We start from the raw sequence: 23,779 nt of genomic DNA, 5'->3' as shown, positions 1-23,779 counted from the left end.
GCCCCAGGGTAATGCTCAAGTGACCCGGGTTCGAATCCTAACCTGGCAAATTGTAAGATTTGAATTCAATAAAAATCTGGAATCAAAGGTCTAATGATGACCATGAAACCATTATCGATTGTAGTAATTGGGTCAATTGGAGTGGCACGGTAGCACAGTGCTTAGCACTGCTGCCTCACCGCGCCAGGGACCCGGTTCAATTCCCGGCTTGGGTCACTGTCTGTGTGGAGTTTGCACATTCTCCCCGTGTCTGCGTGGGTTTTCCTCCGGGTGCTCCAGTTTCTTCCCACAATCTGAAAGACGTGCTGGTTAGGGTGCATTGACCCGAACAGGCGCCGGAGTGTGGCGACGAGGGGAATTTCACAGTAACTTCATTGCAGTGTTAATGTAAGCCTTATTTGTGACTAATAAATAAACTTCATGCCCTTCAGGGAATGAAATCTGCCTTCCTTACCTGGTCTGGCCTACATGTGACTCAGATCCACAGCAATGTGGGTGACTCTGAAATGGCCAAGCGAGACATTCAGTTCAAGGGTCATTAGGGATGGGCACAAATGCTGGCCTTGCTGGTGACATCCCCATCCCATGATATAATTCTTTACAAACTCAGTAGGGAATTCAAGAGAAACTTCTTTACCCAGAAGTTGATAAGGAAGAAGATACTTCCACATGGAGTGGTTGAGGTGCATAGCACAGAGGCACTTAAATAAAAACTGGCTGATGGGCTGAGTTGAAATGTGGGACATAAACACCGGTACAAACTGGTTGGGGAAAGTGAGAGAACTTTCCTGCTCTCCAACTAATACCATGAGACCTTTAATGTGCATCAAAACACACAGCCAGCAGCTTGGTTTAACATCTCATTGGACAGTGTAACACTCTCTGTGCCTTTGACTCTGATGTGGTGACTAGTAACTAGTAATTCATAGGGTGGCACGGTGGCACAGTGGGTTAGCACTGCTGCCTCACAGCGCCAGGGACCCGTGTTCAATTCCCAGCTTGGGTCACTGTCTGTGCGGAGTTTGCACGTTCTCCCCGTGTCTGCATGGGTTTCCTGCAGGTGCTCCGGTTTCCTCCTTTGACTCTGAGCAGAAATGGTGTACTTAGTGCATCAACTCAACCTGGGTCTGGTCTCACTCTGCATTAGCCCTCCTAACCATCAAACCAACCCGGGTCTGGTCTCACTCCGCATTAGCCCTTCTAACTAATGTAACAAATTGACCCAGCAACAATAATCTCACTCATCAAAAAATATTCCCGTGCTGACTTTGGGATTTTATTTACTGTTTCTCCCTGGGTGTGGGCTGTTTAACATTCTTCTCAATGAGTGTGACCTCAGGGACTCTGTAAAGTCCATTTACTGTGTATGTTCTAGACTTCCTCTGTTAACAGTACCATCTAGTGGGTTCAATAAGACATGCGTCACTACGCTACAGGACTTAATGTGAGCAAAAATGAATGGCCTCAGCCAGTTAAAAATGACGAGTGCGACTGAGTTGCTGGAAAAGTACCAGAGTGCACTGTTGCTGTATACCTGATAATAATTGGATAACAACAACTCCTTACATTTATATAATGCCTTTGGCACAATAGAACATCCCAAGGCATTTCACAGGAACATCATCAACCAATATTTGACACTGAGCCTCGAAGAAATATTGGGATAAATGAACAAAATTTTGGTGACTAGTAACTAGTAATTCATAGGGTGGCACGGTAGCACAGTGGTTAGCACTGCTGCCTCACAGCGCCAGGGACCCGGGTTCAATTCCCAGCTTGGGTCACTGTCTGTGCAGAGTTTGCACGTTCTCCCCGTGTCTGCATGGGTTTCCTCCGGGTGCTCCGGTTTCCTCCCACAGTTCGAAAGACGTGCTGGTTAGGGTGCATTGGCCGTGCTAAATTCTCCCTCAGTGTACCCGAACAGGTGCCGGAGTGTGGCTACTAGGGGATTTTCACAGTAACTTCATTGCAGTGTTAATGTAAGCCTACTTGTAACACTAATAAATAAACTTTAAACTTTAATCCATCTCCGCCCCCCCCCCCCCCCCCCCCCCGAGCTATTACAGCAAATCTCTTCTGTACCCTCATTAAAACCTTCATATTCTTCCCAAAATGCATTGCCCAGAATTGGACTCAATTCTCCAACTTGGGCCAAACTGATGTCTTCCATTTGCTTGGCGTGACTTTTGCATTTTGTCCTCTATGCTTCCATATACATTATTGGTAATCCGTTCCTCACCTTTAAAGACATCTCGACCAGAATTTTACCGCCCTGCGCCACAGGGATCAGAGCGGGCGAGGGGTGGACAATGGGAAGGTCCATTGACCTCAAGCGGGACTTTACAGTTTCGGGACGAGCAAGGCCGTAAAATCCCTGATGTTTATCTCAGTAACCTCATGCAGCTGCCGATCAGTTTCATTTCCAGTTTCTTGGTGTAGCCGGAGATCTTACTGACTGCACTGTGTTACTGAACAATGATCCTCCTTCACTCAATCCTCAGCCGCCCATTAGCCCTGTGTTTACTGACCTCCATTGGCTCCAGGTTAAACAGCAGCTCGATTTCAAAACTCTGATCTTCGCTTCCCAATCGCTCAATGGTCTTGCCTCCTCCCTAATTGTGTAACCCCTCCCCCCGCCGCATCCCACCCCACGATAGGTGCACTCCTCTAATTCTGGCCTCTAAAGAGACTACCATTTTAATTGCTCCCCTATTGGTAACCATGCCTTCAGCTGTCAAGGCCCAAAATGCTAGAATTCCCTTCCAAAATCTTTACCTTCAGCCTCCTCCTTTAAGAAACTCCTTAAAATCCAAGTCAATCCTACACAGCCGTGGGGGAGGTTGTGGGGGGGGGGGGGGTTTGCGATTGCAGGGGAGGGGAGTACAGCTTCAGTTGTATAGAACCTTGGTCAGACCCAAGGCTCCTGCTCTGTCCAAGACCGCATGAAACTACAAAGGGTCATGAACGAAGCCCAGTCCATCACGCAATCCAGCATCTCATCCATTGACTCTGTCGACACTTCCCGTTGCCTCGGAAAAGCAGCCAGCATAATTAAGGACCCCACGCACCCCCGACATTCTCTCTTCCACCTTCTTCCATCGGGAAAAAGATACAAAAGCCTGAGGTCACGTACCAACCAACTCAAGAACAGCTTCTTCCCTGCTGCCATCAGACGTTTGAATGGACCTACCTTACATTAAGTTGATCTTTCTCTACACCCTAGCTATGACTGTAACACTACATTCTGCACTCTCTCCTTTCCTTCTCTATGAACGGTATGCTTTGTCTGTATAGCGTGCAAGAAACAATACTTTTCACTGTATGTTAATACATGAGACAATAATAAATCAAATCAAATCAAATCAAAAGACCCCATGTGGAATAATGTTCAGTTCTGGAAACTGGATCTCAGGAAGGATATATTGGCCTTGGAAGGGATGCAGATGCAGTATAACATGGATAAATGTGAGGTTATCCACTTTGGCAGCAAGAATAGGCCACCAGATTATTATTTAAAAGGGTGTAAATTGAGAGAGGCAGATACTCAGTGAGACCTTGGTGTCCTTGTGCATCAGTCGCTGAAAGTAAGCATGCAGGTACAGCAGGCAGTAAAGAAGGCAAATGGTATGTTGGCCTTCATAGCGAAAGGATTTGCGTATAGGAATAGGGATGTTTTACTGCAATTGAATAGGGCATTGGTGAGGCCACATCTGGAGTATCGTTTGTAGTTTTGGTGTCCTTATCTGAGGAAGGATGTTCTTGATATAGAGGGAGTACAGCAAAGGTTTACCAGGCTCATTCCTTGGATGGCAGGTCTGTCATATGAGGAGAGAGTCAGTCAGTTAGGATTATATTCATTGGAGTTTAGAAATGTGAGATGGGATCTCATAGAAACTTATAAAATTCTAACAGAGTTAGACAGGGTAGATTCAGAAACAATGTTCCCAATGGCGGGGGAGTCCAGAACTAGAGGTCATAATTTAAGGGTAAGGGGTAAACCTTTTAAAACTAAGGTGAGGAGAACTGTCTTCACCCCAAGAGTAGTGAATGTGTGGAATTCACTACCACAGAGTGTAGTTGAGGCTAAAATCAAGAATAAATTAGATTTAGCTCTTGGGGTTTTAGGAATCAAGGGATATGGGGGGAAGCAGGGATCAGGGTATTGAATTTGATGATGAAGCAGGCTTGAAGGGCCGAAGGGCCTATTCCTGCTTCTATTTTCTATGTATGTTTCTAATGCGGATTCACTCGAATGATATTAGGGCCAAAAGGGTTAAAGTATGAGAACAGATTGCATAGACTAGGCTGGTATCCCCTTGAACATCAAAGATCAAATAGTGTAGGCACAGAGAAACTATTTCCTCTTGTGGGCAAGCCCAGAACAAGCATTATTATAATCTAATAATCCAGAGGCCCAGGCTAATGCTCTGAGGACATGGGTTCAAATCCCAAGGGTGGAATTTACATTTATATTTACTGAATGAAATCTGGAATTGAAAGCTAATCTCATTAATGGTGACCATTTAACTATCATCAATTGTTGTAAAAACCCATCTGGTTCACTAATGCCTTGGAGAGAAAGAAATCTATTGTCCTTACCCGGTCTGGCCAACAGGTGAGTCCAGCTCCACAATTACGTGGTTAACTCATTGAAATGGTCCAGCAAGTCATTCAGTTCAAGGGCAATTAGGGATGGGCAAAAAATGCTGGCCCAGCCAGCGATGCCCAAATCCCATGAAAGAATAAAGGAAAAGAAATTAGAGCTATGTTGTTCAGAAGTGAAGACAGCAAGCACTGCTTCACGGAAAGGACAGTGGCAATCTGTAACTCTCTCTCTCAACAGGTTGTGGATGCCGAGGGTTAATTGGAATTTTCAAGACTGATTTGGGGCCAAGATGGATAAAGGAAGTCAAGGTACAGGTCAGACATTCACTACTCGAATCACAGAACAGGCTCGAGGGGCTGAATGGTCTCCTCTTGTTTCTAATGTTGCGATTAAGGACACCTGTAATTTGACTATCTACAACATCTGAACTTGCTGAGAAATAAAATAAGTTTAAATGTTTTGAGCTGCAGAAATCTGGCAAGTATTTGAGACTAATCCCCAAAAATATCCTTTTCATTTATCACGTTCCTGCCTTCCAACGGTAGTTCCTTTGTCAGAGATAGATTTTCTGACAGATACCTATCCCTTACCAAAGTGCTCCTATCACATTTCTCACTCTTCTTTATTGGGACGTTAACCCTTAACAGCAAACATCGGAATATGCAGGAATACTCAGCAGGTCAGGCAGCATTTGTGGAGAGAAAAATATTTGAGGCCTGTGACTTTTTGCCAGAACTGAGGAAAGTTCGAGATTCAGGGCAAGTGAGCGAGGGGGAAGACAAACACAGGGAAGGTCTGGGATAGGTTGAGGGCAGGAGGTTGCATTGTACAAAAGCCAAAGGGACTGGTGATGGGTAAAGACACTAAAGATGTGCCCGAGTGAGGTGTGATCAGCTGGATAACAGCTGTCCAAATGCAAAGTTAAGGAATAACGAAAGAAAAAAACAGTGGGAAAAAACCCCCACAAAACATAACGGAAGCAGAGGTTATGATCGTAAATAGATTAACCCAGTGTTGGGTCCAGAAGGTGGTAACGTACCAAGGGGACAGTGTGGTTCTGTTCCTCCACTGTCACAGGCCAAGGATAGAATGACCAGAGAGAGTGGGACCAAGGTGGAGAATTGAAATAACAGGTAACAGGAAATTCAGGGTCATGCTTGTGGACTGAATGGAGGTGTCCTGCAAAGCGGTCACTATGCCTGCATTGACTCTACTTTTCTCTCCACCAGACTTGCTGAGTATCTCCAGCCTTTTCTGACTTTTAATATTTTTTAAATTCATTCATGGGACATGGGCGTCGCTGGCTGGCCAGCATTTATTGCCCATCCCTAGCGGCCTGAGGGCAGTTGAGAGTCAACCACATTGCTGTGGCTCTGGAGTCACATGTAGGCCAGACCGGGTAAGGACAGCAGATTCCTTCCCTAAAGGACATTAGTGAACCAGATGGGTTTTCCCGACAATTGTTTCATGGTCATCAGTAGATTCTTAATTCCAGATTTTTAAAAATTCAAATTCCACCATCTGCTGTGGTGGGATTCGAACCCGGGCCCCCAGAACATTAGCTGAGTTTCTGGATTAATAGTCCGGCGATAATACCACTAGGCCATCGCCTCCCTGATTTTTAGCATCTGCAGTGATTTCCTCTTGAATCGGAGGATCCATCTCTGTATGCGCGGGAAAGCTGTGAAGGTGGTTGTAGTAAACGGTGAAGTTTATCTCCATCTTCTCCCTTTTATAAAGCCACCTTGCTAGCTGCGTTTTCACAGTATAATCTGATATTGTGAGTACAGATTAAGCTGCATGAATAATTAACTGTACCGACTGTATCCTCAAGATCCTGTTACTACAGACATATCATTTGACAAAGAGAATCATGGTTAATAAATTATCTGTGCACACACAGGCAGATATTTCCTGTTCTCTTCCTGTGTGAGCAGAAAAAAGTGCATTTAAAATTTAATCAATTTACCAGCAATAGCTGGCTCAGTGAAAACCTTAAAAGCTAATAACAGTGCGTCGAGAGTCCATGGACACAGCAGGACCTAAAATAAGCAACATGAAATATTCTACTCTAAGATATAAGATCAAATGCAAAAAGCTTTCATGTTTTCACAGATCCCTTCATTAAATTGTACAAAAAATGATGCCATTCTCAGACAATGGATGTGTGAATATTTCCCCTGTGTGTACATTATCCAAAAGGGTGAGTTGGAACATTTAAATTCGCCATGCTATGGTTATTGCGTTTTTTATAAAACTGACATGTCGAAACGGGTGACATTTCCATTCCAAAAGGGGAATGGGGGCGACACGGTAGCACAGTGGTCAGCACTGCTGCTTCACAGCTTCAGGGACCTGGGTTCGATTCCCGGCTTAGGTCACCCTCTGTGTGGCGTTTGCACATTCTCCTCGTGTCTGCGTGGGTTTCCTCCAGGTGCTCCAGTTTCCTCCCACATTCCAAAGATGTGCGGGTTAGGTTGATTGGCCATGCTTAAATTGCCCCTTAGTGTCCTGAGATGTGTAGGTTAGAGGGATTAGTGGGTAAAATATGTAGGGATATGGGGGTAGGTCCTGGGTGGGATTGTGGTCGGTGCAGACTCGATGGGCCAAATGGCCTCTTTCTGTACTGTAGGGTTTCTATGATTTCTATGAAAAGCTCCACTCCAAAGGACAAGATAGCAATGCTTTTGCACACTACCGAGGGAGTGCTGCACTGTTGGGGCTGTCGCCCTATTCATAAGACCATAAGATATAGGAGCAGAATTACGCCATTCAGCCCATCAAGTCTGCTCCACCATTCATCGTGGCTGATATGATTCTCATCCCCATTCTCCTCCCTTTTCCCCTTAACCCTTGATCCCCTTATTAATCAAGAACCCATCTATATCTGACACTCAATGACCTGGCCTCCACAGCCCTCTGTGGCAATGAGTTCCACAGATTCACCAACTTCTGGCTGAAGAAATTCCTCCTCATCTCAGTTTTAAAGGAGCGTCCATACACTCTGAGGTTGTGCCCTCGAGTTCTAGTCTGTCCCACTGTTGGAAACATCCCCTCCGCGTCCACTCTATCTAGGCCTGTCAGTAATCATTTAAACCAAGACCCGTGTGTCCTCTCACATGGAGTTTTGAGATCCCATGGCACTATTTTGAGGAAGAGCAGGAACGCTCTTCCAGGTGTCTTAGCTAACACTCAACCAACATCAATTATTCATTGGTGGGATTTGTTGAGTGAGCTGTGCACAATATTAGGGTGCACTGACCTGCATAACAACCAGCACAGCATTTCAAAATAATTCCTCGCATGAGAAATGCGCTGAAAGATTTCTGAGAAACACAATATGATATTGAATTTTTTTTACTCATTCATGGGACATGGGCATCGCTGGCTGGGCCAGCATTTATTGCCCATTCCTAGTTGCCCGAGGGCAGATGAGAGCCAACCACATTGTTATGGGTCTGGTGTCACAGGTCGGCCAGACCAGGTAAGGACGGCGGATTTCCTTCCCTATAGGACATTAGTGAACCAGAAGGGTTTTTCCAACAATCGACAATGGTTTGATGGTCATCAGTAGATTCTTAATTCCAGAGTTTTTGTATTTAATTCAAATTTCGCCATCTGCTGTGGCGGGATTCGAACCCAGGTCCCCAGAACATTAGCTGTGTTTCTGGATTAATTGTCTAGCGATAATACCACTGGGCCATCACTTCCCTTTAAATTAAATCCCGATTCTCTCTCTCTCTCTAACACAAGTAGAGTCAGAATCACAGTAATCCGTTACTGCAGAGTTCAAGTTATCCATTTCCATTTTGATGAACACTTTGGTTACCAGGCTTGAACCGTGCCAGGATTCTCCGCTTGGCGGTGAATTCCTATCCTGCTCTCAATGTGCCAAACCTGGACTCGCAGAACTGAACCCTTAGTCCTGGGTCAGGTCTTTTGTCTGTTTCTTGATGCCTAGCATTGATGGCAAAATGACTAAATTCATACAAAAATGAGAGAAGAGGGAAAGACTGGCTCCTTCACAAAGCCTAGCCCCATACGCATAACAGCTGGAACATTGTGGATACACTCTTCCTAGTCCACCAGCCCTCCCCCCAGACCAGGAGTTATAAGTTCAAGTTATGAAGAGAGGTTGGAAAGGCTTGGGTTGTTTTCTCTGGAGCAGAGAAGACTGAGGGGCGACCTGATTGAGATGTTCAAGATTATGAGGGGCGTGGACAGAGTGGATAGGGAGCAGCCGTTCTCCTTGGTTGAACGGTCAGTTCTAAGGGGACACAAGTTAAAAGTGAGGGGGGGGGGGAAGTTTGGGGGGGATTTAAGGAAAAACCTATTTACTCAGAGGGTGGTGAGGGTCTGGAATGCGCTGCCTGGGAGGGTGGTGGAGGCGAGATGCCTCACATCCTTTAAAAAGTACCTGGATGAGCACTTGGCATGCTATAACATTCAAAGCTATGGGCCAAGTGTTGGCAAGTGGGATTAGGTGGGCAGGTCAGGGCATTTCATGCGTCGGTGCAGACTTGATGGGCCGAAGGGCCTCTTCTGCACTGTAGTATTCTGTGATAGGAGCCATGTAATCCATGTGGCAAGGCAAAATGTCAAGAAGGGGGAAATAACTCTGTTAAATTCTCCTCCTGCCCCATCAGGCAACTGAAACCACACAGGAAATCACACTCCATGTTATCTGCTCCAATACCACACGATGTAAACTCAAGCCGTTCATTCACAAACATTCAATGACTTGCGCTCTCAATATTTTAGATGCTTTGACAATCAATTGGAGCCACTAATGTCTCTGCTGGAACATCCTGATAGTTATAATTGGATTGATGGTGTGTCTTTGTCAGAAAGAGAGACCGTGTATTTATGTACATATAAATATAGGAATTAGGAGCAGGAGTAGGCCACTCGGCCCCTCAGGCCTGCTCCGCTATTCAATAAGATCATAACTGATCTAATTGTAACCGCAACCCCACATTCCCACCTACCCCCAATTACCTTTCACCCCCTTGTCTATCAAGAATCTATCTTGCTCTGCCTTAAAAATATTCCAGGACTCTGTTTCCACAGCCTTTGTAGGAAGAGAGTTCCAAAGGCTCGCCACCCTCTGAGAGAAAGGAATTGTCCTTATCTCTATCCTAAATGGGCGATCCCTTATTTTTCAACAGTGACCCCTCGTTCTATAACCTTGTAGCTCCTTGGCACACCTCCAAAAGATCCCAAAATGCTTCACACCCATTGAAACATGTTTGAAGCCTAGCCTCTGTTACCTAAGCTAATGCAGGAGTCAATTTGTGCACAGCAAGATCCCACAGTTACAATGAGAGAGATGGTTGGATAATCTGATATAGTGATGGGGTTAGTGTTGGCATGGATACCCGGCAGAACTCCCATTTCCCTCTGAACTTGAATCAAAGCAAGGCTAAAATACAGTTTAAGATATCAATGGAAAAAGGAGTGTATTACTACAGTAACTAAATGCCGAAATCCAAATGATTTGGAATATGAATGTTCCCAGAAATTAGATAAAGAAGAAAGTCATTTTGCTGTTTTATTTTTCTGGTTACTTCAAAGAGTTTAATTCTGTTCTAGAACCAGGCGGCATGGATTCGAGATTAGTGGCAGTAGCTGTAGAGGGGACATGAGTAAAAACGTTTTTACGCAGAGGGTGTTGGGTGTCTGGAATTCGCTGCCCAAGTTGGCGGTGGAGGCAGAGACCCTAAACTCTTTTAAAAAGAACCTGGATCAGCATCTTAAGTGCCGTAAGTTACAGGATTATGGGCTGAGTGCAGGAAGCTGGGGTCAGAAAGAGATCTGGGTGTCCTCGGTCTAGCATGGAGAAGTTGGGCCTCCTTCTACGCTGTACCTTTTCCATGGTTCTATGGTTGTCCAATCCACTCTGCTTAATTATAATTCATAATAGGCTATTCAAAAGAACTGTCCCGGAATCGGAACTACAATCTTGGACAACATTGAGCTTTCCCAGTGACCTGGTTCAAAAAAACCATCAAAAAAACTATCTAATGGCTCACATTCATCCAGTGCTGTTTGTGGGATTGTGCTGGTACATTAACATCCATGGTACTTTCATTCATTCCATGTGAAATACTTCATGATGTCTCTGATTGATAAGATAGAATTCCTTTGGGGAAGGCTGTGGTAAAAGTTGCCAGTAGGGGAGCAGACATTATAAATTCGCACTCTCGGGGTCCATAGGTTCCTGATGCACTGCCGAGTGCCGAGTCTACATTGAAAGCACACAGTCAGAAGTGCACCTGATTGAGGTTGGCACTCCAGTACAACACTGAGGGAGCCCTGCACTGCCGGCGATTGCTTTCCAGCCCTGCCTGTGGTGTGCTTTCTGGCAATGGATATGTCTCGTCATTGGCTGCCAGTGGGATCTTCCAGTCCCGCCGATGTCTACGGCATTTACACGGCTCCTCCGTCTTTCCACCATGAAGGCCACCTTGGGTGGGCAGAGGGAGTTGCCTTTGGCGGGACTGAAGATCCCACAGTGGGAATGGCTGGAGGATCTCACCCACTGTCTTAAGGATGAGACATTAGAGCAAGGCCCCCTCTGTCCTTCTACAAAGATCATGAATGTAGCCCAGTCCATCACACAAACCAGCCTTCCGAACATTGACTCTGTCTACACTTGCCGCTGCCTCGGCAAAGCAGCCAGCATAATTAAGGACCCCATGCACCCCGGACATTCTCTCTTCCACCTTCTTCCATCAGGAAAAAGATACAAAAGTCTGAGGTCACGTACCAACCGACTCAAGAACAGCTTCTTCCCTGCTGCTGTCCGACTTTTGAATGGACCTCCCTCACACTAAGTTGATCTTTCTCTACACCATAGCTATGACTGCAACACTACATTCTGCACTCTCTCCTTTCCTTCTCTATAAACAGTATGCTTTGTCTGTATAGAACACAAGAAACAATACTTTTCACTGTATGTTAATACATGTGACAATAATAAATCAAATCAAATCAAAAAGGTTGATGTTAAAGATCCCATGGCACTGTTTTGAAGGAAAGTAGGGAAATTCTCCCTGGTGTTCCGTTCAATGTTCATCCAACATCCCTAAACCAGGCATAGGGACAGAACTACTGTGGCCTTTGACATGATCTACTCATTATCACAATGCTGACCGTGGGATCTTGCTGTGTGCAAATTGGCTGCTTGCTGTGTGCAAATTGGCTACATTACAACAATTGCAGAAGTATGTTTCTGGCTGTAAAGAGCTTGGATGATCCTGAGGTTATTACTGCCATTAGATTACTATACTTTACGATACTCTTTATACACCTTATACCCCCGACTATACTCCTTATACACCTATGACTGTGTGGCCAAATTCCCCTCCAACTCGATTTTCAAGTTTGCTGACGACACCACCGTAGTGGGTCAGATCCCAAACAATGATGAGACAGAGTACAGGAATGAGATAGAGAATCTGGTGAACTGGTGCGGCAACAATAATCTCTCCCTCAATATCAACAAAACGAAGGAGATAGTCATGGACTTCAGGAAGCATAGTGGAGAACATGTCCCTGTCTACATCAACGGGGACGAAGTAGAAATCGTTGAGAGCTTCAAGTTTTTAAGTGTCCAGATCACCAACAACCTGTCCTGGTCCCTCCATGCTGACACTACTTTCTCAAAAGATTCAGGAAATTTGGCATGTCAGCGACAACTGTCACCAACTTTTACAGATGCACCATAGAAAGCATTCTTTCTGGTTGTATCACAGCTTGGTATGGCTCCTGCTCTGCCCAAGACTGCAAGAAACTACAAAAGGTCGTGAATGTAGCCCAATCCTTCACGCAAACCAGCCTCCCATCCAATGACACTGTCTGCATTTCCCGCTGCCTTGGCAAAGCAGCCAGTATAATTAAGGACCCCACACACCCCGGACATTCTCTCTTCCACCTTCTTCCATCGGGAAAAAGATACAAAAGTCTGAGGTCACGTACCAACCGACTCAAGAACAGCTTCTTCCCTGCTGCTGTCAGACTTTTGAATGGACTTACCTTGCATTAAGTTGATCTTTCTCTACACCCTAGCTATGACTGTAACACTACACTCTGCACTCTCTCCTTTCCTTCTCTATAAACGGTATGCTTTGTCTGTATACAACACAAGAAACAATACTTTTCACTGTATGCTAATACATGTGACAATAATAAATCAAATCAAATCAAATCAAATTAATGTCAACCCTTCTTTCTAGTTGAATTATCCACCTGATAGCACACACTGAAATGTGGATAATGGTGTGTTGTTGTCAGTCCAGCTTCAACCACGCATTGACATTGAATTACACAGAAGTTTTACAGCACAGAAGGAGGCCATTCAGCCCCTCATGGCTCTGCCAGCATTTTGAAAGCCTGATCCAATTAGCCCACAAACTGGCTGTTTGGGACTGGGATGAGGAGACATTTCTGCACTCGAAGAATTGCAAATTATTGGAATTCCCGACTCCAGAGGGGTGTGGAGACTCCATTATTGAGGATATTGAAGGCTGAGATCAATTGATCTTTGGACACCAAGGCTGGGATTTTCTAGCCCAGATGCGATGGGTTTCCCCACAGATGCGATGAGTATTCAAATGTCCGTCACAATCTGTGGGACCAGAAGATCCCACCAATGAGAGAGGCTGGAAAATCCCGCTCCAGGGACACAGGAGTAGTGCCAGAAAGTGGAGGTGGAAGATCAGTGTTAGATCTTATTGAATGGCAAAGCAGGGTTGAGCGGCTGAATGGCCTCCTCCAGTCCCTGTTTCTTAAATTCTAATGTTCTTAAAGTTCTTACCTGTTTGCAGCAAACTTGTTGGAAATAAATCCTCCTGGGATTTGAGTTAGAATATAACCCCAGAAAAAGGAGCCATGGATCAGCCCTACGGTCTCGGGGTTCCAGTTGAATTGAGGTTTCTGGAGAAAGAGAGAGAGAGAGAGAAAGGAACAGAACTACTGTGGCCCGTGACATATCTGCTCACAATGTTATTCTGCTTAATTAGATCTTTGTCTGAAATGGACTGTTATTGATATAATGTACAGCATTACCAAAGAGCCTCATCTACCCATTAAACAGCTGCTCATCCACAACTCCTCCGGTTAAAACACAGAAACTCCCAAAAGGCAGCCTTTAGTTCCTCTGGCGTTTCAGCAAATCTCATTAAAGTTAACAAAAATGAATCAAAGATTCAGTGAAATTGAGTGTCACTGCCCAATCCCTGCTCTTCCATTCTTATTTTACAAGCACACACCTGCGTACTTACCTACACAAATGATTGGGATACACAGGGATTTTTTCATTAACTCCTCACACGGGCTGCCAACCTGCAGAGAGATTTCTGCCTTTCTTCGTATTTAGCAGTTGACAGAGTCAACTTTTTTTTTTGAAATCTCAATTATATACACAAATTAGATTGCGTGAATCACTTCCTACACATGTTACATTCAGAATGAGTTCAGATATCCTCCAGGAACAATCTGTCAAAGATACTTAATACATTTTTCTATCCATTCTGGGGATGTGGGCGTTCGCTGGCAGGGCTGACATTTAGCGCCCATTCCCGTTTGTCCTTGAGAAAGCGGCGATGAACCACCTTTGTGAGTTGCTGCGGTCTGTGCCGTGGGTACATCTGCAGCGCTGCTAGGAAAGGAGATGGTGGCCTGGTGGTTATTGGCACCAGCCTGGTAATCCAGAGGCCCAGCCGAGTCGGGATTCTCCGGCCTTGTACGCCCTGCTGCCAGCAAGAACGGGGAATTTGGCGTTCACTGCGGCAGGACCGGAAAATCCCAGCTGCTAGAGAGGTTGGAGAATTCCAGCCAAAGGTTCAAATCCCACCACAGCAGGAATTTAAATTCAGTGAGTTACCTGGAATGACCATGAGACCATTGGTGTCAAAACCCATCTGGTTTCTTTTAGGGAAGGACATCTGCCATCCTTACCCGGTCTGCCCTACATGTGAGTCCAGAGCCACAGCAATGTGGTTGATTCCTATCTGTCCTCTGAAACAATGTGGCAAGCCACCCAGTTCAAGGGCACGATGGGCAACAAATGCTGACCCAGCCAGCAACACCCACATCCCATGAAAGAATAAAGGAAAAAAAGGTTCCAGGATATTGACCCAGCAACAATGAAGCAACGGTAACATGGTTCCAAATCAGAATGGTGTGTGTCTTGGAGGGGAACCTATAGATGATGGTGTTCTCATGTACCTATTGGCCCTGTTAATCGGGGTTATTGATGTCACGAATTTGGAAGAATATGACAAAGTGGGAACCTTGTTCTAGCAAAGGGGTTTCTGGACCAAGTAAATATGTTGTCCTTCCCCGGTCTGGCCTACATGTGACTCCAGACCCACAGCAATGTGGTCGACTCTCAACTGCCCCTCCTGAAGTTGCTGTTTAAGCCACTCAGTTATGTTCGAGAAGGCAGCTCACCATCACCTTCCCCAGAGAAATTAGGGATGGACAATAAATATTGCCTCAGCAAGTAATACCCAAATCCCCGGAATTAACATTAAAGAAACGGAGATAGATGCTGACATTAACTGGATCAGTGATCCATGCTGGGAAAAAGCTTAGGTTTGCCATTCTCCAGATTATCGGAAAATAACTGATATAACTGATATAACTGAAACAGGCAGTTTCTGGTTGAAATTGGATGTCTTGGTTTCATCACTTCCTGTGTGCGCTCAAATAGAGTCAACATGCAGCAGAGATATGTAATAGAAATGATTCTTTGTCATGAACCTCCACTCGGAATAGGTTTAAGATTTATCATAGGATGACTGCCTGGTGCAAGTATCATTTCCAAACCCCCCCCCCCCCCCCCGCCCCCACACAGCTACATGTCCTCTCACAACAGCAGCTGTGATTTTGGCAATTGGAGGCTCTTGAAAACTCAGACCCACCACTTCATGCCTACCCAACCTTCCCTTTGAGAGGTTGAGAGTTAATTCTATTCAACCACCCACGCTCCATCTTATTTTATGGCAGCATTTTTGGTGCAAATCTGTAGATTGCTCTTGGACTGTTCCAGGAACTTTGATGGGGGCATTACACAGATCACAAAGCATTTGCAGCATGGAATCAGGCTACTTGCCACAACCGGTGCAAGCTAATATTTATCCTTTATACAAGTTTCCTTCAACATTATGTAATCTCATTCATTTCTCCCTTATCTACTTATTCAGTTTGCACTTAAACGTGACTAGGGAGAACCAGTGAAATCTCAGTCTTGCCGAGAGAGGGAGCTGGTTATATTGTGGGGACATATTGGGGTCTAATATTGAACTCTTGGACTGCTCTAACTCATACCATCTCTTGCTCTTCACTCGGGAGTTGGCAATCAGTGGGATGTGGAACAGGCAACAGCAGATGGTTCAATGACACCTAGGGCTTCCACCCAACTCCTTTCTGGGGTCACACTGGCGCCAATTGAATTTTGAGGCTCTCTTACATGAGAACATGGTCAAAGGTTACACCCAGAAAAGATGCATCATTGCATTCCCAATTTTCCTCCCTTGTCACTATGTTACTTGCCCCTCTACAAGTTCATTCCGTTTGCATGGCACCTACCTCAATCTCCGCCTTGCCATTCACATAGACGGTGTTGTTGTTGACCATTTCAACTATTGCCACACCCAAGTTGCACCTGATGCCAAAGGAGATGCAGAATCCAAGTCCACTCATGATGGCAATGATGTAACGCTTCGGCATTCCAAAGCAGTGACAGTCACATAACGGCTGCTTCAACACCGCGGTCCTCACCGGCTGGCCATCTTCATTCAACTCAATTTCTTCCTCCTCCTCCGTATTTGTGCCATCCACAGCTCTGTAAGGGGTTTGGGGGTGGGGGTTGGGCGGGGGGGGGGGGGGGGGGTGGAGGGAGGGGGTGGGCGAGGAGGGGGTGACAGCAATAATAAAGGATCAAAGGCAACAGCAAATTGTGGAAATGTTGACATTGTCACAAAGGGAACTAGGCATAAAATCAAGATCATTCTGTGCATGAAGCAATGAGACACAAAGGAGTGTCTACATTTGTTTCCACAGATTGCTTTAGATGGGCATTCCATTAAATTTAATTCAATTAATCATTTTAACAGCCCAATACTTTATGTGGTACAGTCCTTAGGATGTAACTTTGGAAACTGGGGTGACACAGGAAGCTAAAGTGGATTAATAACACTAGCTGCAGAGTTTCCAAAACAATGTTGGGGAGATTTATTGGCCACTGCTGCTCCTTGACAAATACAATTTTGCTCAGTTGGCTGGACAGCTGGTTAGCAATGCCAATATTGTGGGTTCGATTCCCGTATCGGCTGAGGTTAGTCATGAAATTCTGCCTTCTCAGCCTTGCCCCTCGCCGGAGGTGTGGTGATCCTCAGGTTAAATCACCACCAGTCAGCTCTCCCCCTCAAAGGAGAGGGCAACCCATGGTCATTCGGGACTATGGCGACTTTACCTTTACGTCATTGATGCTAAATCCTGCCACAAAGCTTCCAATATAATCAGGCTCATGTCTGTATTGCAAAATCAAACTGAGATTTTACAAGGAATCTTTAGGAGATCACAGACAAATGGTGTTGGTGGGAGATTAAACATCTGTATCACCCTCTCCATCCTTGTCCATAGAGAGAATAGAAAAATAGAAAATAGTAAAGAGAGTTTGCAGAACTCGGGGGTACAGAGGGATCTTGATGTTCTGTTACATGAATCACAAAAAGTTAGTCTGCTGGTAGAGCAAAATGATTAGGAAGACAAATGTTTATTGCAAGGGGAATGGATTTAGGTAGAAAGGCTTAACTGCAGCTGTACTGGGACTTGGTGAGACCACAACTGGAATACTCAGTACAGTTTTGGTCTCCTTATTTGAAAAATATATAATTGAGTTAGAAGCAGTTGAGAGATGTTTCACTGGACTCATTCCTGGGATGAGGAGCTTATCTTCCAAGGAAAGGTTGAACAGGTTGGGGCCATTCAACAGGAGTTTAAAAGAATGAGGGGGGATCTTACTGAAACATATAAGACCCTGAGGGGGCTGGATAGTGTGGATACCAGAAGGATGTTTCCTTTTTTGGGAAAGACCAGAACTAGGGAACATAGTTTAAGAATAAGGGGCTCTCCCTTTTAAGACAGAGATGAGGAGATTTTCTTTTCTATCCAAGGGTCCTTAGTCTGCAGAATTCTCTCCCCCAGAGAGCAGTGGAGGCTGGGTCATTGAATATAGAATCATAGAAGCATAGAATACCTACAGTGCAGAAGGAGGCCATTTGGCCCATCGAGTCTGCACCGACCACAATCCCATATTCAAGGGAGAGTTAAACATTTTTTGATAGGCAAGGGGTGGGGTGGGGGAGAGGGGGGACGGTGGAGGAAGGGGGAGGTGTGGGTCCGGTGGGGTCAAAGGATATGGGAGCCCCAGGCAGGAAGGTATAGCTGAGACTACAACCAGTGGTTGGTGCGGAGGCACAGTGGTTAGCACTGCTGCCTCACAGCGCCAGGGACCCAGGTTCAATTCCAGCCTCGGGTTATTGTCTGTGTGGAGTTTGCACGTTCTCCCCGTGTCTGCGTGGGTTTCTTCCGGGTGCTCCAGTTTCCTCCCGCAGTCCAAAAATGTGCAGGTTAGGTTGATTGGCCATGGTAAATTGACCCTAATGTCAGGGAGATTAGCAGGGTAAATGTGCAGGTTACAGGATAGGGTCTGAGCGGGATTGTGGTCAGTGCAGACTCAATGGGCTGAATGGTCTCCTTCTTTTCTGTGGGATTCTATGATCTATTCTATGATCTAAGATCAGCCATGACCTTACGAAATGGTGGAACGTGGCCTACTCCTATTCCGAGACCCCTGTTCCTATCTTTCTCTCAGAATCTATTTCTGCCTCCAGTTCTCTAGCCAACATTTTCAAACTTTTCCTTGTTGTAATATCTCTGACTCTGCCATGTTTACCACAGCAGAGACTTAAGCAGATATTTTAGGCTGGCACTTGAGCCTGGTGCTGAGGGAGTGCTGCACTGTCACAGGTGCCAGCTTTCAGTTGAGTTGTCAAACGGCGATCTTGCCTGCCTGTTCTGGTGACTGTACGATACCCCAGGATACTATTTTGTAGGTGACCATGGGAGTTCTCCCAACATGCTGACCAATATTTATCCCTCTATCTAAAACTAATCATGTGGCTATTCGTCTCTTTGCCGCTTGTGGGCCTCACAGAATTAATATTGACAGCCACGTTTCCCTACATTGAAACAGTGATTACATTTTAAAGAGAAACTTGATTTGTTAGTTGTGAAGTGCTTTGGGACTTTCTGAGGCTATTAAAGTTCCTGGTAAATTCATGTTTTTCAATACATTTTAATAAATATTTTATCGCAGTAATATCACGACTTTCCAGTGTGTTTAAGCTGGGGGAATAATTTCATCTGTGCATCATGTGTAATGGGATTGTAAACCTGTTCCTTTTGTGATACTGTAATAATTCCTGTTCACCAATCCTGGGAAAAAAGGCAACACATTTATTTACAGGTAATGGCTATTCTGAGGCTTGCAGAGAAGGTTCTGGAACAGCAGACCCGGTTTACCAAGGTGATCCCCCACCCTGGTCCCCAGTTGCTTCCCCAAGTCACGTGATCAATTCCTCTGCCGATTGATCCTTAAAGGGGAATCACCACAGTTACATAGTCCTCAACGGAAATCTACCCCCATCGCTCAAACATCCCTCACCATGTATTTCCAGCTCAGATCACAGGATGAGGGAGCTCAGGCGGCTTTTCTCAGGGACATCTAGAAGGGCTCTATGCTTCAGTCATTGCGACATTCAACTGGAACTCAATGGCACAGAAAGAGGCCATTCAGCCCACCTCATTATGCTAGCTCCTTGAAAGAGCTGTCCAATTGGGTCCCACACCCCAATTTTTGTCCACAGCCCTGCAAGTTAGCCCTCTTCAAGTATGTGGCCTTTCAAAAGCTCCTACATAATCTGAATTGTTTCTCAATAACTCAACAACTTCTTTATTGACAAATCTGCCCAGATACAGATGAAAGAAAACTGTCTTGGATGAATTCTAAGAAGCTATTCTTGTTTTCAACCCAAACTGTAGCCTTATACCAGCCTACAATGGGATAGGTATTGGGTTCCTCATAATTACAGCTCTGTTAACATTGCAAACCTCCGGAGGACAGCAGGTGGCAAAACTGAGTGGTGGAACAGAGTGAATCATAGACAAGTATTGCACAGAATTGTCTATTCCTGCTCCGATCTCTTCTATGTTGTTGTGTTGTTTGAAGAACGCATCTCAGAATACATCTCAAAATAGGTCCTGGTGTTTATAAGAACATAAGAACATAAGAACTAGGAGCAGGAGTAGGCCATCTGGCCCCTCGAGCCTGCTCCACCATTCAATAAGATCATGGCTGATCTTTTTATGGACTCAGCTCCACTCATCCGTCTGCTCACCGTAACCCTTAATTCCTTTACTGTTCAAAAGTTTATCTATCTTTGTCTAATATACATTCAACAAGGTAGCCTCAACTGCTTCACTGGGCAGGGAATTCCACAGATTCACAACCCTTTGTGTAAAGAGGTTCCTCCTCAACTCAGTCCTAAATCTGCTCCTCCTTATTTTGAGGCTATGCCCCCTAGTTCTAGTTTCACCTGCCATAGATAGAAGCAGGATCTCCCTGCTTCTATCTTATCTATTCCCTTTGTGATGTTATATATTTCTATAAGATCCCCCCTCATTCTTCTAAATTCCAATGAGTATAGTCCCAGTTTACTCAGTCTCTCCTCATAAGCCAGTTTATTTAGCCAGGACACAGAAACAGTAATTATTCACCAAAAACACCTAATAATTAGCAGCCACTAATGCCACTTTTAGGAAGGACAGTAACTGGAGAACAGGGATTTCCGGTAATGCAAATAGAAAATGCTGGAAAGATACAGCAGATCAGGCAGAATGGAAAGATGGCAGATCTGAAACATTCACCGAAAACCTCTGACCTCATCCATGGCTGAGATTCTCCAGTCCCGCTGCAATGAATGGAGTTTAGACTGAGCGCCAAATTCCCCATTCTCAATGGCAGTGGGGCGAGCATGCACTAGGTTGGAGAATTCCACCCATTAACTCTGTTTCTCTGTCCACAGATGCTGCTGAGAATTTCCAGCATTTTCTGTTTTAATTTCAGATTTTCGGCATTTGTAGTTTGTCCTCATTTTTGAGCCAGTTCTTCCTAAGCTGAGCTTTCTATCTAAGCTGTAACTCTAGTGAAATCTTCACTGACTGTTTTTCATAATGTGACATTGAGAGCCCGGAGAACTTTACAACACTTCAGCTTAATCAATGTCTTGTGCAAATGCAACCTTACTCAACACTCCAATATAAGACTGGGTGGCACGGTGGCACAGTGGTTAGCACTGCTGCCTCACAGCGTCAGGGACCCGGATTCAATTCCGGCCTTGCGTCACTGTCTGTGTGGAGTCTGCATGTTCTCCCCGTGTCTGCGTAGGTTTCCTCCAGGTGCTCCAGTTTCCTCCCAAACTCGAAAAATGTGTAGATTAGGTGAATTGGCCGTGCTAAATTGACCCTTAGTGTCCAAGTTAAAGTTTGTTTAGTCGTCACAAGTAAGGCTTACAATGAAGTTACTGTGAAATTCCCCTAGTCGCCACACTCCGGCGCCTGTTGGGATACACTGAGGGAGAATTTAACACGGCCAATGCACCCTAACCAGCACATCTTTCGGACTGTGGGAGGAAACCGAAGCACCCGGAGGAAACCCACGCAGACACGGGGAGAATGTGCAGACTCCGCACAGACAGTGACCCAAGCCGGGAATCGAACCCGGGTCCCTGGTGCTGTAAGTACATGGTAAATACTGGGGGGGGGCGGTTAAGGGGATGGCGCCTGGGTGGGGTTGTTGTCAGTGCAGGCTGGGTGGGCTGAATGACCTCCTTGTGTACTATGGGGATTCTATGATTCCATAAAAAATAGGAACAGGAGGAGGGCCATTCAGTACTTCGAACCTGCTCCACGATTTAATCAGATCACGGCTGATCTAACAGTCACTAAATCCACTTTCCTGCTTTCTCTCCAAAACGCTTAATCCCCGACTGATTAAAAACCTATCGATCTCAGCCTTGATAATGTTCACAGACTCGACCTCCACAGCTTCCTGGGGCAAAGAATCCCAAAGGTGGGCAGCACGGTAGCACAATGGTTAGCACTGCTGCTTCACAGCTCCAGGGGCTTGGGTTCGATTCCCGGCTCGGGTCACTGTCTGTGTGGGGTTTGCACATTCTCCTCGTGTCTGCGTGGGTTTCCTCCAGGTGCTCCAGTTTCCTCCCACAGTCCAAAGATGTGCAGGTTAGGTTGATTGGCCATGCTGAAAAATTGCCTCTTAGTGTCCTGAGATGTGTAGGTTAGAGGGATTAGCGGGTAAAATGTGTAGTGATGTGGGGGTGGGGCCTGGGTGGGATTGTGGTCGGTGCAGACTCGATGGGCCAGGTGGCCTCTTTCTGCACTGTAGGGTTTCTATGATTCTATGATTCACCATTCCAAGAGAAGAAATTCTTCCTCAAATCCATCTTAAATGAGAACCTCCTTATTGTGCGACTGGGCCCCTCTGATCCTACACTCTCCCATGAGTGGAAACATCCTCCCAACATTTACCCTGTCTAACTGCCAACAATTACCCTGTCTAACCCCCTAACATTTGCCCTGTCTAACTGCCAACAATTACCCTGTCTAACCCCCTAACATTTGCCCTGTCTAACTGCCAACAATTACCCTGTCTAACCCCCTAACATTTGCCCTGTCTAACTGCCAACAATTACCCTGTCTAACCCCCTAACATTTACCCTGTCTAACCCCCTAAGAATCTTCTATGTTTCAATCATACCACTTCTCATTCTCCTGAATTGGGATCAGTGCTGACCAGGACTCTGGGAGAACTTAACCTGTTCTTCTTCAAAGTAATGTCATGCAATCCACCTGTTAGGTAGACAGGGTTTCCGTTTAATGTCTTATCCTAAGGGACCTCTAACAATGCAGCACTCCATAGTGTCACTGGGAGCGTCAGCCTGGGTTATTAGTTCAACTTGCTGGAGTGGGACTGTTGACTCAGAAACCAGGGTGACAAACACTGATCCACTGCTGACAGCTAATCCAGCTATGAATTATCAATAATATCGGTTGAAGTAGGTTTCAAGAATGTAATACATTCTCGGGTTTAGATAGAATTAGCCAGTTTTAATTCGCCAAGTCACAGTCAATGAACATATTACCTTTTCAGAAAACATTTCAGCCGATACGCTAGCAACAACAATTTGAATTTAAATTGTGCCTTTAATGCAGTAAAAATGTCCCAAGCTGTTTGAAAGGAATATCATCAAACACAGGTTCGACACAGACAAACATACAAATTAGAACAGGTGCTTCGGTTTCCTCCCACACTCCAAAGATGCGCAGGTTAGGTGGATTGGCCATGCTAAATTGTCCCTTAGTGTCCCATGGTGTGTAGGCTAGAGGATTAGCCATGGTAAATGTGTGGGGTTACAGGGATAGGGCGGGGGAGAGGGCCTGGGTAAGATACTCTGTCAGAGAGTTGTTGCAGACACGGTGGGCCAAATGGCCTCTTCTTCACTGTAAGGAGTCTATGATTCTATGAAATAGGTTACAAGGAACTTCTTAAGAGGATGAGAGAGAGAGGTAGAGAGGTTCAGAGAGGGAACTCCAGGGTTTGGGACCCAGGCAGCCCAAGGCCAGTGGTGGAACCATTAAAATCAGCATTGATCAAGAGGTCAGATTTGGAGGAGGGTAAGTATCTCAAAAGGTTACGGGGCCAGAGGAGATTACAGGAATTGAAAGCAGGATAAGAAGCATTGGAATGATTTGAAAACAAAGATCAGAATTTATAAAAACCCAGATTTGGTTAGGTGAGCACAGGAAGTGATGGATGAATAGCATTTGGCGTCAGCTGAGACATGGGCAGCGCTCCTGGGCTGGAGGTTAATACAACCACAGAGTAGTAAGAACAACAGTCGAAAATATTTAAATATCAGAACATATATAAAAATAAGCAATCACCTCAATTTAACGGATGCATTTGCCATTAATTCATAAACCATAGCTCTGGAAAGGATGGCCTTGCAAGTATACATACAG

General features: G+C 45.3%; 2 protein-coding genes across 3 annotated transcripts in view; one reads left to right on the top strand and one right to left on the bottom strand.

The window, feature by feature from the left end:
- fgfr1op2 (FGFR1 oncogene partner 2) overlaps nucleotides 1-23,779 on the top strand; it is a 103,702-nt gene that overhangs the window by 55,990 nt on the left and 23,933 nt on the right. The gene's annotated exons all lie outside the window — the stretch shown is intronic.
- The window catches only part of slc17a8 (solute carrier family 17 member 8), a 74,755-nt gene that overhangs the window by 49,564 nt on the left and 1,412 nt on the right, over nucleotides 1-23,779 (bottom strand). For both annotated transcript variants that reach the window (XM_078219542.1, XM_078219543.1), the window contains exons 2-3: nucleotides 16,202-16,457; nucleotides 13,425-13,543 (exon numbers count right to left, since the gene is read on the bottom strand). In XM_078219542.1, the coding sequence (XP_078075668.1) occupies nucleotides 13,425-13,543; nucleotides 16,202-16,457 (375 nt within the window). The remainder of the gene's footprint in view (nucleotides 1-13,424; nucleotides 13,544-16,201; nucleotides 16,458-23,779) is intronic.

This window comes from Mustelus asterias, chromosome 9 (assembly GCF_964213995.1).
Source record: "Mustelus asterias chromosome 9, sMusAst1.hap1.1, whole genome shotgun sequence".
In the NCBI taxonomy this organism is placed as follows: Eukaryota; Metazoa; Chordata; class Chondrichthyes; order Carcharhiniformes; family Triakidae; genus Mustelus; species Mustelus asterias.
Note: the sequence above shows the minus strand (reverse complement) of the source record. Positions and strands in the feature narration are given on the sequence as shown.